The sequence below is a fragment of the Rhincodon typus genome, chromosome 15, assembly GCF_021869965.1.
Source record: "Rhincodon typus isolate 14 chromosome 15, sRhiTyp1.1, whole genome shotgun sequence".
NCBI classification, from domain to species: Eukaryota; Metazoa; Chordata; class Chondrichthyes; order Orectolobiformes; family Rhincodontidae; genus Rhincodon; species Rhincodon typus.
In genome coordinates, this window is record NC_063346.1 from 59,706,481 (window position 1) to 59,722,157 (window position 15,677).

Below are 15,677 nucleotides of genomic sequence, written 5' to 3' on the forward strand. Positions count from 1 at the left end.
CTCGTCCCTGCCTCCCTAACCTGTTCTTCCTCCCACCTATCCCCTCCTCCCACCCCAAGCCGCACCTCCATCTCCTACCGACCAACCTCATCCCACCCCCTTGACCTGTCCGTCCTCCCTGGACTGACCTATCCCCTTCCTAACTCCCTACCTACACTCACCTTTCCTGGCCCCATCCCCGCCTCTTCGACCTGTTTGTTTCCTCTCCACCTATCCTCTCCTCTATCCCTCTTCTATCCGCCTCCCACTCTCTCCCTATTTATTTCAAAACCCCCTTCCCCTCCCCCTTTTCTGATGAAGGGTCTAGGCCCGAAACGTCAGCCTCTCTGCTCCTATGATGCTGCTTGGCCTGCTGTGTTCATCCAGCCCTGCACCTTGTTGTCACTGTTTTTCCTATCTTTTTTGCCGTGCTGGAAAAACTGCTTTTGCAGAATGACTTAACCTGGTTCAAATGATATGCGTAGAATTTTTGACAATGCTGACTTAGAATAGCTGTTGTGGGAAAAGATGAATTGTGCTGACACATTGCTTACTTAATGGCATTGCTGCCCCTGAAAGTTTGCTGTCTGTCACAACCCTCTGCAGCAGTGTAACGGTTCCAAGCTTGTCCTGCTGTTTGACTACTTGCACCTCTATTGCTTTTAAAATGTGTGTGACATGTTTTTGCATTTCACAAAACTTCATTGTGAATTTCTCGATTGGACCTTCGTTGAAAACCTAAATTCGGTCAGTGAACAGCATGATGTGCTAGTATTGGCTATCTGTTAGCTTCTGTTGTAATCCTTAGACTCCTGAAACTTTTCTTCTGTCGCAATCAATGATTAGACACCTCATGAAGCAGACATTGTTCTTTTTGTTTGCATGGTTTTCCCTTCTTTTCTCGTATTGGTATCAGTTTTGACTTAGTGATAGCATTCTGATTGTTAAATCAGAAGACCATGATTATAGACACACTTTGTAACTTGAATATACAGTCAGGTTGACACTTAAGTGCTACTTTCACAGAAAATCTGTCTTCCAGAGGAAGAGTTAAACCAATTCTCTGTTTTCCCTCTCTGATGAACACAACTATCAGACACACTTTGAAAAAGAACAGACAAGGTTCTTCTAGTGTTTTTGCTAACATTTAATTCTCAATCAATATTACTAAAAATAATTTTGTTGATGTTATTGCTGTTTATGGGATTTTGTTATATGAAACAGTTGCCTCCTTTCCCTAAATTATAATTGTGACTTCTCTGCCAAAGTTCATAGTTGTTTATGAAGTAAATTGGAAGTTGTTATGTGAAATCAAAGGCTTCAAAGTTTGGCTCTGTAGTTTCAGTAAAACTCATCCTGTTTTGTACCAAAATGGCCTCCCTCCATGCTGCGCACATATTCTTCTGACAAGTCCTATGCTACTTTGGTAAGAACTTTATGGCAAGATTTAAGGGTGTTTACTGTAAGTACAGTGAGTAGATCAGTCATTGTGTAACAGTCATTTTTGACCTTGATGCTCCATCTGATAACCTCACTTTAACATGCAGAGCTGAAAATGCATTCAGCACAGGAAGATTCCGTCAAAGGTCTTGGCTCTGACTTCAGGTGGCTGGTCATATTACTTGCTTCTAACCATGGATGCCTTGGCCCATCCCTCATGATATATGGAATAAGAGGAAAACTGAGCAAAGTTTGGACAAAAGAGGACAAACTACTTGAAGAGGAAGGAGGAGCAAATGAAAGGCTTTCAGTTGGAGGCCTTTCAATGTATGATCTTCTGAAAGGGGGAAGTAAAATAATGACAATTCCAGTAGTGCTGGGTTGTGAGGGGAATGGAAGGTATTATTGCAGTGGAACTTGCATTAGAGGAGCTGTGAGTGCAACAAAGTAGTCAGTTTGATTTGCTCAAGAGAGTGTTTCCAGGGCATGGCTGGATAGGCAGAGGGCAAAGAGGTTTTTTTTTGTATCTTTTCATGGGACAAGTGAGCACAGTGGAAGATGATGTTTTTGAGAGAACATGAGATATTTGGACACCATTCAGACTGCTGCATTCTGACCTGGCACTTAGAAATATCGAGCTCTCCCTGGTGAATCTTCTGGAGGTTGTCCAGTCAGAATGTTTATGAGACCAACAACCCCTCAATATAGACCAAAAAGTCATCAATAATATTGGTGTACTGGTGCTGTTCAAAGTACTTGCTGCCACAGGACTGGGTTACTGGGGACATACACTGGCTAGTGACCAAGGCAGAACAATAAAATCTGTGTACATTCTTCATCACACAATTGAGCCTCATGAAATTCCTGCAGTTTCCTCTCTTTGACTGGCAACTATTCAGTGCCTAAGGCCACGAAGGACTCAACTTCTTGGAAAAAACGTTTCATCTTTCTGCCGCCTTGATTGAGGTTAAACAAAAGTCTGATATTTCTCTTGCAGTATTCTAGCTGTGTCATTAGCATCAGTTACAGTTGGAACTGCTGAATTCTATGCAATTATATGATTTCCTTTGTGATAAGTAAAGTTAACCATGGCTTGAGGTCAGGTTTAATCTTAAGTGAAAGGTGTCAGACAAAGTCTGAGAATTTTGTGCACAAGTTGTTGCAAACGATTCAATTTCACTGACGGCATAATGGTTTGTAAGAGCACTGCTGTGCCCTTGCTCAGCCTGTCTAGGACCTTCTGCATTTCAGAATGCTGTTGAACAGGATTAACAGAATTCATTATTCATCTGAGTTTTTGTCTCTGAGGTGCTCTCCAGGCGTGAGATTACTCTGAGGCATGTTTGAAGGCAGTGGAGCCTTTAATGAGGCAGGAGCGTGCCTCCTTCCTGATGCTCCCTGATGAAACTCCGGATTGTTTGAGTGATGGATGCCTCTCCAGGTAAGTATGTAGCTACCTTGTAATCCTCCAAGAGAGCAATGTCACACACTTCCCACTGGTTTTCCATCTGTTGGTTGAAGCTCTTGCCATACATGTTAAATTCCACCCTTTATGGCACTGTATTGTGCTCACTTGGCTATTGCCATCAAGTCAGGGGATTAACCTCACTTCAGTGAAGAGTACAGCATGACAGGTCAACATCAGTATCAAGTTTATCTAAAAATGAGGAGTCAACATGGTGAAGCTATAAGACAGAACTGTGTAGATGCTGAACATGGAAGGCCCATGCTATATACAGAGGTAAACAATCCCACAACCAATGGATCAGATCAAAGTTCTATAGCCCTGCCACACCCATTTGAACCACTTGAAGGCACTCCAACCATCACCCTAAACATCAACTCTCGCACCACAGATGCACAGCAGGAGCAATGTGTACCATCCACAAGATGCACTGCAAAAACTCAATTGGGTTCTTTCGATAGCTCATTCCAAACCAGTGACCTCTACCACTTAGAATGACAAGGGCAGCAGACTCATGGGCCCCACCACTTGCAAGTTCTCTCCAAGCCACGCCTGACTTGGAAGTGTATCATTCTTTTTTTACTGTCACTGGGTCAAAATCCTGGAATTCCCGTTGTAAGTACATTGTGAGGTACCTATCCCATATGTTCCACTGTATTTCAGAAAGGTGGCTCCTCTCAAAAGGCAGTTATGAATGGGCAATAAATGCTGACCTTGCCTGTGATGCTCACAATCTACAAATGCAGAAATACTATGAACCGAAGAATCAAATATGCATGAAAAGCCAGCAAATTATCAGTAAAATCCAGAAATTGGATCATGTATTTTTGTAAGTTCTTTTAGCTGCCAACTTGTTACCTCTACTAAGTTTAATACTAGAAACAATTTGTAATTTGTCCATTTACAAGATTTGTACTATGACACAAACCGTAGAAATTACAAAGATTGCTGTTAAATTGATACACTTGTCAAAATCAGCAAATTTTAGAAGGGGGATGCTGGAGTGGGGGCAAGTTTGGGCCCAGTACAAGACTCGGCAGCTGCATCGGTGAAGTGGGCCTAGAACAGACTCTTGGCGGCGGAGGCAGAGTCAAGTTTGGGCCGGCTGAGGCTGCATTGGCGAGGTCCAGTGAAGACTCATGGTGGCGGCAACATCAGTGGAGTTGAGATGGCACTGGAGAGTAGTGACTCTTGTGCTAGTGGCATGGTGAGGGGACTCATGGCTGGTTGCTCCAGGCCCATAGCTGAGCACTTAACAAGAAGGGCTGTAAAGTTGAACTTTATTTCTTTATTTTTCTGCCTTTATGTTCATATTTTGGTTTATTTTTCTTTGTTTTAAGATGGCACCAGAGAGCAGCGACACTATACAATATTTTTCAGTGTATTTTGTAACAAAAAAACGTGACAATAACTAAACAAATCAAATCTGTTCATATAAATCTCTAACTTAACCAATGAATGGGTACAGCTGCTAGCTCAATCTAAAAGTCACCTTTGCAAAATAACACGCTCAATTCCATGATATGTTACAGTGGAGAAACAATTTTATTTTAATGAGAAGTGAAGGCAATTTTGTAACTTTAACCTGGAATGTATAAGACTCTGATTTATTTTGCTGATATTTTGTATATAGAGCTGTGGGCTTAAAGGATCAGGTGAAGTTAACAGCTAAGTTTTAAAATTGAACTTCTCGATGTCAGAATATCTTTGAGAAACTGTGGAAAATCCATTGCTATTGAATCATAAAATTACTTATTAAACAGCATTTAGCTTTTTGGTGATTTTACCACTCTACTGTCATGAAATATATCATAAATAACTGAGTATAGAAAATTGATTTTTTCCCAAGTTTTCCCTTGCTTGCAACAATATCTGACGTGGGAATGGAAATGTCACAATGATTTATGTAATATATTAACTAATTAGTCTTGGTTTGATGTGGATTTGTTTTCGGAAATGAAGGGCATTTGTTTGACTTTTTTTGCACTGTGGAGGTCAAACACAATTTGGCCTCAAGTTTAATGTGAAGCAAGAGCAATAAAAGTTAAATCATTCCAATGTTAGACAGGAGGAGTTGTTCTCAGCTGCTAACATATTTCAAATTAAATTAAGTTAGCCTAGGTTAAATACACTAAGTCGAAACCTCACTAATCTTTTCCTCCACTTGGGGCAATAGCACGGTTTGTACTGAATTCAGATTCTTATTAAGTGTGGGATGTTGTTGCTTTAGAAATTGGTGTCTACCCGATAAGAGACATCTTTTAGCCGATATGGTAGATGACAGTAAGCACAGTAAGTTTTTTGTAATATTGTTGGTTACTGTTACATTTAACTGACTATGTTTTTGGGGTTCTTTTTCAGGAAGGGGATATCTGGCCCAATTCCACAGCAGAAGTAAATGTAATCTGCAGACCTAAAGAAGCAAAGGTCTACTACCAAACAGTCTACTGTGACATCACAGGTACGTAAACGTCAGTTATTCGTCACCTGCGATCTCAACCTTTAATGTTACATATTTCAACCCACTCCCTGCTACTTGTCCATTCTTTTGCTTCTTTTGCTACCTGATTGAGTTCTATCTGACTAATCCACTGGCTTAGCTAAAAAATGCAGAGGAGGAATTAAGTACCATCACCATTACTAGAGAAGTAATATTAGACAAGCTAATGGAGCTAAAGGCATATAAATCCCCTGGGCCTGATGGCTTGCATCTGAGGATCTTAAAATAAATACTTACAGAGATAGTAGATGCATTGGTTGTAATTTTCAAAAAAGCCTTGGATTCTGGAAGTACTGGAGGATTGGAAAACTGCTAATGCAATTCCCCTACACAAAAAAGGGAAGAATGCAACAAAATGGATAACTATAGCTGATTAACCAATAGTCATTTGAAATAGTTTGGGGGCAATTGTTAAGGAAGTAATAGCAGTATATTTAGGAAATCATAATCTAATCAAACAGAGTCAGCATGGCTTCATGTAAAGGAAATTGTGTCTGACAAATTTATCAGAGTTTTTGAGGAGATCTCAACCAGAGTTCATACATGGGAACCAGTAGATATATTTGGACTTCCAGAAGGTGTTCAACAAGTTACCTCATAAAACGTTAATTCATTAGATAAGAGCCCATATGTTGGAGGTAGAATATTGGTGTGGATAAAGAATTGGCTAATGGGCAGGAAACAGCGAGTGGGAATAAGGGGTTCTTTTTCAGTTGTCAACCTGTAACCAGTGGGGTTCCAGAGGGATCAATGCTGAGACAGGATCCATTTACAATTGGATGAAGGAAGTGAGTATACTGTAGCCAAATTTGCAGAAGACACAAAAATAGGTGGAAAGGCAAGTTGCAAAGGAGATAGAAACAATTTACAAAGAGACATTGATAAATTAAGTGGGCAAAAGTTCTCAAATGGAGCATAATATTGTAAAATGTGAAGTTGTTTATGTTGGAAGGGAGAACAAAAGAACAGCATTGATTAAATAGAGAAAAGCTGCAGAAAGCTATTTCACAAGGGGACTTGGGGTACTTGTGCATGAAACACAGAAAGCCAGCACACAGGGACAGCAGGTAATCAGGAAGGCTAATAGAATGTTTGCCTTTATTTCAAGGGGGCTGGAGTATACGAGTAAGGATGTCTTACTGTAAATGTGCAAGGTGCTGGTGAGACTACACCTGGAGTACTGTGAGCAGTTTTGGTCCCCTTATTTAAGTAAAGATATAATTTCATTGGAGGCAGTTCAGTGAAGGTTCACTAGGATGACCCCTGGCTTCGAGGGATTATCTTATGAGCAAAGGCTAAACAATTTGGAACTCTACTCAGTGAGTTTTGAGGAATGAGAAGTGATCTCGTTGAAATATCTTGGATTCTTAAGGGACTCAACAGGGTAAATGATGAGAGGATGTTCCCCTCATGGGAAAGTCTAGGACCAGAGGGCATTGTCTCCAAATAAAGAGGTGCCAAACTGAGACTGAAATAAGGAGGAATTTCTTCTCTCGGGGGGGGGGGGGGAGTGTGTGGTTGGGAGTCTTTGGAACTCATTACCACAGAGAATTGTGGGGGGCAAAGTCTTTGAGGTATAGATTCCTAATCAGTAGGGGAATCAAGGATTAGAGAGAAATGCAAAAAAGTGTGCATGATAAATGTCAGATCAGCCATGAGCCTATTGTATGGCGGAGCAGACTCAAGGGGCCAAATAGCCTCTCCTGTTCTTGTTTCTGATGGTCTTCTGGCATGCCTGTACGTTATTCTTTGCGTTGTTTACCATATTATATGAACACGCAAAATTGGGGCAGAAGTAGTCTATTCGTCCCAACAAGTCTGCTCCTCCATTCAATGAGATCATGACTAATCTGAAAACCCTCAACTCCACTTTCCTGCCTTTTCTGCAAAACCCTTGATTTCCTTCTTCCTTAAAAATCTGTCTATCTCAGCTTTGAGTACACGTAACTTAGCAGCCTCAACAGTGCCCTGAACTAAAGACTTTCCCAGATTTACTATGCTCTGAGAGAAGAAAAGATCATGGTTCATCTGCTTTTGTTTTGAATTCCATAATCCCATCTACCTTTAATAAACATTCATTCCCCTGCCTAATAAGAATCTATCCACCTCTATCTTAAAAATACTCAGTGACCCCGCTTTAAATACATTCTGAAGCTGAGTTCCAAAGTTGCTGAAACGTCTGAGAGAAAACAGTTCAACTCTTCTCAGTCCCAACAGGGTGACCACTAATTTTGAGTGCCTCCTAGTTCTGGACTCACCCACAAATGTCCACCTTATCAAGACCATTCAGGAGCTAATACATTTCGATCAATCCACTCCACACTCTTCTAAACTCCAATGGAACTATCCATTCTGGTTTCTGTCCCAGTTCTACTAAAGTTGTATTTCACAATTACCTCACCCTCTGCAAACATTAATCTTTAGTCTCCTCCAAATTCTCCTTTGCTGCTGTTCCTCCAGTTACTGCATATTGTGTGTTCGCTCTGCATTGCCTGAACATTTATAGTAGAGGTGTGACTGTCATTGTTAGATTCCACCTTGCTTCGTCCCCTTTCTGTTTTTTTCTTTCCTCTAAGCATCTCACTTCCTACTATTCCTCCAGTTTTCACTTTAATATTCTTTTTCTTTTGCAAATATCCTGGCAATTGCTGTCTCATCTCTCAGCCTCATTCCTCATAATTTCAGTCTCTGTCTACATTTCTTTCAGCCAGTTAACCTTATCCTGCATATAAACTACCCATCCACACATTCATCTCCAACCTCAACCATATCACTACAAAAGGTTGTTACACTCTGAGATATTTATCTTTGAGTTCATCTTACCTATGGCACTCTCACTCCCAACTGAACCACAGGAGTCAAATCCTCATGTTAACATCTACTTCTTTTTTGCAAAATCCTCTCTAATATCAGTAGTTCCTTTTGTTTCAGTATTCATTCCCTTACTTTTCAAGATTGTTGTCCTTACCGCTTTCAAAAATCCAATTGTCCACCCGAACTACCATACTGCTTTATCTCCCCAGTTCCGCTTTCTCTTATGAGAACTGGTTTCATCACTTACCTTCAAACCTCTTCACTCTTGTTTCTGCACTGTTCACAGTATCAGGACTACTGCGGTCAAAATAATTAGCGACTGTGACTATTTCAGGATTCTTCTTGGTCTCACTATCATTGTTCATACAGTACCATTCCATTGTTCTCCACAGTTCTCTACTCCTTTAATGTTGTTCTAATCCCACTTCTACATTTTCCGGCACCATCAGCACATTTTTTGTAATGGTCTTACCTATCATTTCTACCCAATCACATTGAGTGTACCCCAAAGCTCCATCCTTGACTCCCTTCTGTTCCTTGTCTACATCCTGCTTCATGGCAACATCATCTGTAGGCATCTGCTAAGTTTTCACACTAATTTTGTGCTTAGCTGATTGTTTAATTGACATCAGTTGGCGAACATAGGCAATACTGAAGGCATCCTCTTGTTTTGCCTATAAATCTGATTCCTTCCTTCTTCCTCAATTCCTTCTCCCTCGAGATAAGACTGATGCCAGTCACGAGTAATGCAATTTTGGTTTGTTTTTGAACTGAGTTTCACACCAAAGTTCTAGATGTCACTAAGATCATCTTTGCAACGTCATTTTCTGGCATCTCTACCTGACCTCGTTGTGGCTTTGTCATATTTTTCAATTACTTTAATGCCAGCGTCAGCTCTGCGGTTCAGAGCCTGTCTACACTTGTCCATAATTCTGATGCAAGGATCTCGTCTCATTTGAAGTCCAATTTCCCTGGCATCCCTGTGCTCACTAACATTAATTGGCTCCCTGTGCAGTAACCTACAAATCTCTTCATAGCCTGGTTATTCCATCATTCAGCTGTATATTCCTACACACGTTCTGTGCTCTTCTTCCTTTACATTCTTTCTTCTATCCAGGAACGGATCTTCCATCAGAACGGTCTATGCACTCTAATATGAAGAATATTACTTTCACAAAGAAATGGCATCGGCCTGAATTGGTAACTCTGTCTCTACACACTTGCTGCCTCACTCACTGTTGTCTGCATTTTCTTTTACATTTTATCTCCAATAAACATCCTACCGAGTTACATGTCTCCCTACATCCACAGCATTTTAAGACGCATCTATTTGAACTTGCCATAGGCTATCTTCCCTCGTTCTTCTCGAACGATTGTTAAATGTCGGGTTGCTTCACTTCTCTAATTTGCACTTCTAGACTGCATTTTTATATTGGTACAAATTGCTGATGATAAATCATGTGGGTCAAGTAAAATAAATCAAGTAAAGTAAAATAACAGGAATAAATGTTCATCCCATTGTTGAACAAGTAAGTGCATCACCCAGTGCAGTTCAGAGCAAGTAAACTAGGATGACATCTGGTTGAATTTCTGGTCATGATGAATTAGTTGGTCTCAGCAGGTATTGGGCTATTTTCCACACTCACTTCAGGATAGTGAAGAAAATTACAAGTGAGGAACAGGGATGCTTGTACATCCTCATTCATTCAGTTTCCACACAAACATAACACTGCATCATCCAAGTAGTTGAAAATATAAAAATGAACTCTGCTTTTAAGGTTGGACCTCTTTCCCTCTTCCTCCCTATTATATGTAGGCCTATTCTGGACCACACTCTAGTCTTTGACCGGAGGAGGTGGCTCAGGTGAGAAGGAATAATAGTCAAGAGTTCTGCTTTGTATGCAGTCAGTGATCTGCATGTAAGTTGTATATAGAATTGAGCTTTTTTTTTTAAACAGCTTCCTACGGTTTGTTTTTGCTCAGGTTTCTGTTGAAACATATTTGTATATCACTGGATGTAATCTATTCCAATTAGGCAGCAATAAAATTGCAGTTTTGTTTTTGAAAATAATTTTGCATCTGAAAGTATTCCATGTTACAATTGAGAGTTGTAAACCTGTGCAGTTGTTTTCTTTAATAAGCTGAAAATGTGTTCATCACAAAAAATAAGCACTTTTTAGTCGAGAGTCTCTAGTCTTCTTGACCTATGAATAACCCAGTTTTAAATTGCTGACAGATAGCTGAGAGAGGTGTACAGCTTTACCAGCTAAAATTATTTAGATTCAAAAGCAGCAAATCAGCAGGGAAATCTTCAGCGCAAATTGAAGTAACCTCAATGGCGACTGCCTTTTAAAAAACTAGACCGAAAGTGGCTGAATCCATCAGTTTTCATTTCATCCCTTTGCTGAGACTAAGTCTCTTACAATTATCACATTTATGTGTCCTTCAGCTTTGCGAAGAGCTTCCAGCTGAATAAAGAGATACACTAGGTTCTTCTCAGCCTTCAGCCTACATATAGTGTAGGCCCCCATGCTCAGTATACATTTACGGTATTAACATCCATTGCTGCATACGCACCATTATCTCTGTCAAAAATGTTCCATATTCTATAATGTTTTAAAATAATGTTCATATTCTATTGTTGCCAATGCATCAACTAATGGGACACAGTATTTTACCCTTTTTTCTCTTCAAACTGGAAATTTTCTGTTAGACTCCCCCACTGCTAGCCCCCAATAATCTTCTAAGAAATACATCCATCATACTCTGTTATTCCTGTTATTATTCTATCAAATCTCTCTTATAATAGAGTTCCCAGGACTGTACACAGCATTTCAGCTGAACCAATCTCTTGCTCACACTCATAATTTAATCTTGCTTTCAATTTATTGCCCTAGCATCTAAAACTCTGACTGCTGTTTTGGGGCACCTTGAGATGTTTTTATTGTGGGCAGATCTGTATAAGATTTTGAAGTAACCAAGCTAATATGATATACCATAAGTATATTTTATTGATATTTTAAAGATTACGTAGAATCAGTCAGCTAACTCATTAGCAAAGCACTCTTATGCTCAAGAGCAGTCTATTATTTCGACAAGTTGAAGCAGTTAACACAGCAGACATAATGCTACCTATTGTAAAGATCTTGTCTTTTCTGCCTCAATAGACAGAACATTTGCATAGTTTCATACCATGACTTATTTATAGTTTAGCTATTTTGGAGATTAATAGCTCATTGATCGAATCAAGAGCTTCCTTTTTGTCCTGTTATTTCAAAACCCATCACGTCAAGTTCTACTTGGAATGTTTAGCATTTCGTTTGGAAGACAGAGCTTTTAACACTACAGCTCTCTCTGTTCTTGGCTAGACTTTAAGCCTAAATGTTTGAGTTCTGGGTGAAGATGGATACAAATGATTCAGCTTTTTTCTTCTTCTGGTGTGCTGAGTTCCCATATTATTGAGGATGGGGAGATTTGTGAAGCTTCCTTCTCCTGATGGCTGCTTCCTTGTCCACCATCATTCTCAACTGGAATTGGCAGAATTTCAGAGTTTAGATCAGATACATGTGTATATCACAAGCTGTTCTGCTCTTTGGCATGGAAGTAATCCTGTGTTGTAACTTGATCAGTTTGACACCTCATTTTTTGATATTTCAGGTGCTGTTATTGCTTTCCCTTCTGGTATTCCTTTTTGAACCAAGCTTGGTTCCAAGCTTTGATGGCAGTGCTAGAGTGGGGAGTATGATAGGCATGAGATACCACACTGTGGTTGAATGAAATTCTGCAGCTGATGTTCCATAGCACCTCATGGATGGTCTTGAGTTGCTAAATCTGTTTAAAATCAATCCCACTTATTACATTGGTATCCTTAATGTAATGATGGGACTTAGTCTCCACAAAGTCTACGTGATGGTCACTCCTACTGCTACTATCATGATCAGATATATGGTGGGCACAAGGTCAAATATCATAGAATCATAGAACCCAACAGTGCAGAAATAGGCCATTTCCGTTCAATGGTTCCCTCACCACTTTCTACAAACCAGATCAGCTACATCTGATAAAGAATGATATCTGAAGTCCAAAGGTCTAAATTATGAGGCGAGATTACACAAAATATTTTGTATCCTTTGGAATTCAGAAGGTTCATCAGCAGTTTGATCAAAGTTTTCAAGATTCAAGATGGCACCGACACTGGGCGACTCTTTGTGAGCTGTCGACAGCAGATCTTATTCTCACATTTCTTATAACCATTCCACACTTTTCTTGCTTTGTGCACCTCCTGAGTAGCTGTAGCCTTGTGTGCCTTGCTCTGTCTAAGCACCCTATGAACTGTATGACCTTGTTTGCTATGATCTGCCTGTACTGCTCGCATGTGACTACAATAAATCAAATCAGATATTATCAGTACAGTTGAGTACATGAGGAAAAATGCATTGACTTGTATGGGAACGTAAGACTATAGGACAGCTTCAAAAAATTTGGGAATGAATTTATGAAAAACCTCTCTGTGCAATTGGAGATAAACGTTTAGAACTCTATTCCACACAAAAAAAGTTGATACAAAATCAATTTATAATTTTGAGATCAAGAATGATAGATTATTCTTAACCAGAGTTATGAAGGGATGTGAGGCAGAGGAAAGCATATGGACTTAGGTTGCAAATCAACCACAATCTCACTGAATGGTGGACGATACTGGCTCAATGAGCTAGGTAGCTTACTTGTTTTCCTATTTTTGAACTATTGTGATAGAGATTGTGTGATTTATATATCCATATATGGATGTTTAATATTGTTTTATTGTAAGTTTGGGTTTTGGTTTTTGAATGAGTAACGTAGGTTTTATGTGTCTTTGGTTAATACATAACTTATACATATCACTGTAGCCATGGTGATTTCTTTTAAATCAGTTTTTGAAGCCTGGCTTTAGAATTGTTTGCTTGTTTGTGTACATTGGTGTAGTTTTATGACTGAACAATGTAAACAATTTTAGTTTAGGTGGTCAGGATATGGTTTTTTAAACTTAAGTGAAACACCCAAAGTTTAAAGAGAGATTTTTTTTTGTTTTACTTTCTGTTTTTGGATAATCCTGTGAATTCCTTCAAGGAAAATGCCTCAGCAGACTAGAGCTCCTGAGTAGGGAAGGAATTGGTGAAACTAGATGGCCTTAGGGTGAAGAGTTGGTGATTGTCACAGACCAAAAGGGTTGGCATAAAACCCTGTAGGGGATACTTTAAGCTGTGTATATTTAAGGTCAGATGAATAATATCCTCAGAAAGAAGATTGGTAGTTTTGGTCTCGGAATTAAAGTTACAAGTGACTTAAAACTACTGAGATGTTAGAGGCAGGGACACGGGTGTGAGTATTGTATCTTTGGGTCTTTTTGGGCACGATACAAGAAGTGTTTTGGGTACTCTACTAGGGGTGTGTTTTAGGATTGTACAAAAGCTGTTATTTTTCTTTTCAGTTTATAAATGGTATTTTGGGATTATCCTTTTGCTGTGTGATTAAAAGTTTTGAACTTGTGTTATAAAAGTAGATTGCTTGATTTATTTTATTGTCATTTCTTTTGTTAATAAAATTCTGTTTCGTTAATGAACTTCTAACCATGGACTGAAAGCATTAGCTGTGATAATTATAAATTAATTTCCAGTATAAATCTTAAAGTTTTTGGGAAGATTTGTAGCTTGGGTTGTGGATGAAGTTGCAGACTTGCTTGCTGAGCTGGTGTGTTTGATTGCAGACGTTTTGTCACCCTGCTAGGTAACATCGTCATTGCGTCTCCGGTGAAGTGTCGGTGTTCTGTCCCGCTTGTTATTTGAATGCCTCGGTTTGCTGGTGTGGTTGTCATTACTTCCAGTTTTGTTCTTCAGTGGTTTGTATATTGGGTCCAGTTCAATGTGTTTGTTAACGGAGTTCTGGTTGGAATGCCAGGCCTCCAGGAATTCCCTGTCATGTCTTTGTGTGGCTTGTGCTATTATGGATGTGTTGTCTCAGTTGAATTTGTGTCCTTCTTTCTCCATGTGTATTGAGACCAGTGAGAATTGGTCGTGTCTCTTGGTGGCTAGTTGGTGTTCGTATATCCTTGTTGTCAGTTTTCTTCCAGTTTGGCCTATGTAATGTTTCTCACAGTCCTTGCATGGTATTTTGTATATCACATTAGTTTTGTTGGTTGTAGGTATGGGATCCTTTACATTCGTCAGTAGCTGTCGCAGGTTGGTTCTGGCTCGTTTGAATAATATCCTGATGCATCACTGCAACAACTTGGAATTGCGCAAAGCAGAACAGGAGCACTTCTACAAAGTTTTTAAAAAGAATGGATACCCAAAAATCACAATCTGCTGTTACCTCCTCGACAGACCGCAAAAAGAGGACACAACACGGCCAGACACAGCAGTCACCCTACCGTACATCAGAGACATATCAGAGATGACCACAAGAGTACTCAGATCCCTAGGTATCAGGGTAATCCACAAACCAACAACCAACCACCCTAGCTAGTCTGACCTATGCAAGCCTCAGAAAACTGAAATCAGAGCTCCTTCGATATAATGGCCATAAAACACTTCCAGCACAGGAACATCACAGGGTTAGATGCAGAGTAGGTGTCCCTCTACTCTTTTAACCAAAAAGTAAAGCTTCCTTTAGTCATGTAAAATGAAGTAAAGCCACTCTACTCAACACTCCCTCAACACTCTCACCATTCAATATTCCTTGGAGAGGAACAGCGCAGGGTTAGGTTGAGATTAAATTTACCTCTATTCTTTTAAACTGAAATTAAATCTCCCTTGACATTATCCCCATCAAACACTCCCAGAACCTGGTTTGTATAAGGTTAGATAAAAAGTAAAGGTTCCTCTACCCATTTTAAAACAGAAATTATAAAAAAAGTTAAATAGCCCCACCTATATCAAAAGACACAAATTAACAGTTTAATGGAATCTTATACAATGGAGCAGAAACTTATTAAATTAAAATAATATTTTCCAGACTGATGATGCACTCCAGTCCCTGTGGTGCCCATTAGTTAGACTCCCAGAAAAACAATGAATGAAATTTGTGGAACCATTCAAAGATGAGTGGATAAAATGCAAAACATTAAAAGTTTTCACTTCATTTGTTAATTGCTGATTTTGAAGGTGAAACCTTCTTCATACTTGAAATGAAAGGGGTTAATGAATCATTCTTTTTATTTCTTTGCTATTTCTCTTTGTAAAGATTGGTTGAGTAGAAGTTTGTGATGTCACCTAATTCATTATTCGTATATACACATACTACAACAGGGACAAGATTCAATGACACATTTCTAATTTATTTTCAATTGTGATGAAATAAAATGTAAGTTTTTATGTGATTTCCTAGTCATTGGATTAATGTAGAAAGACAGTTCACTGCTTTGCAGTGCTGCACTTCATTACTGACATGTTAATGAATATCCATTGTGAGGATACCATATGAGCTTTGCATATTTAATTT

General features: G+C 39.3%; 1 protein-coding gene across 1 annotated transcript in view; it reads left to right on the forward strand.

The window, feature by feature from the left end:
• Positions 1–15,677, forward strand: part of hydin (HYDIN axonemal central pair apparatus protein) — a 677,137-nt gene that overhangs the window by 206,458 nt on the left and 455,002 nt on the right. Inside the window, exon 10 of the mRNA XM_048605579.1 lies at positions 5,246–5,345. Within this exon, the coding sequence (XP_048461536.1) occupies positions 5,246–5,345 (100 nt within the window). The remainder of the gene's footprint in view (positions 1–5,245; positions 5,346–15,677) is intronic.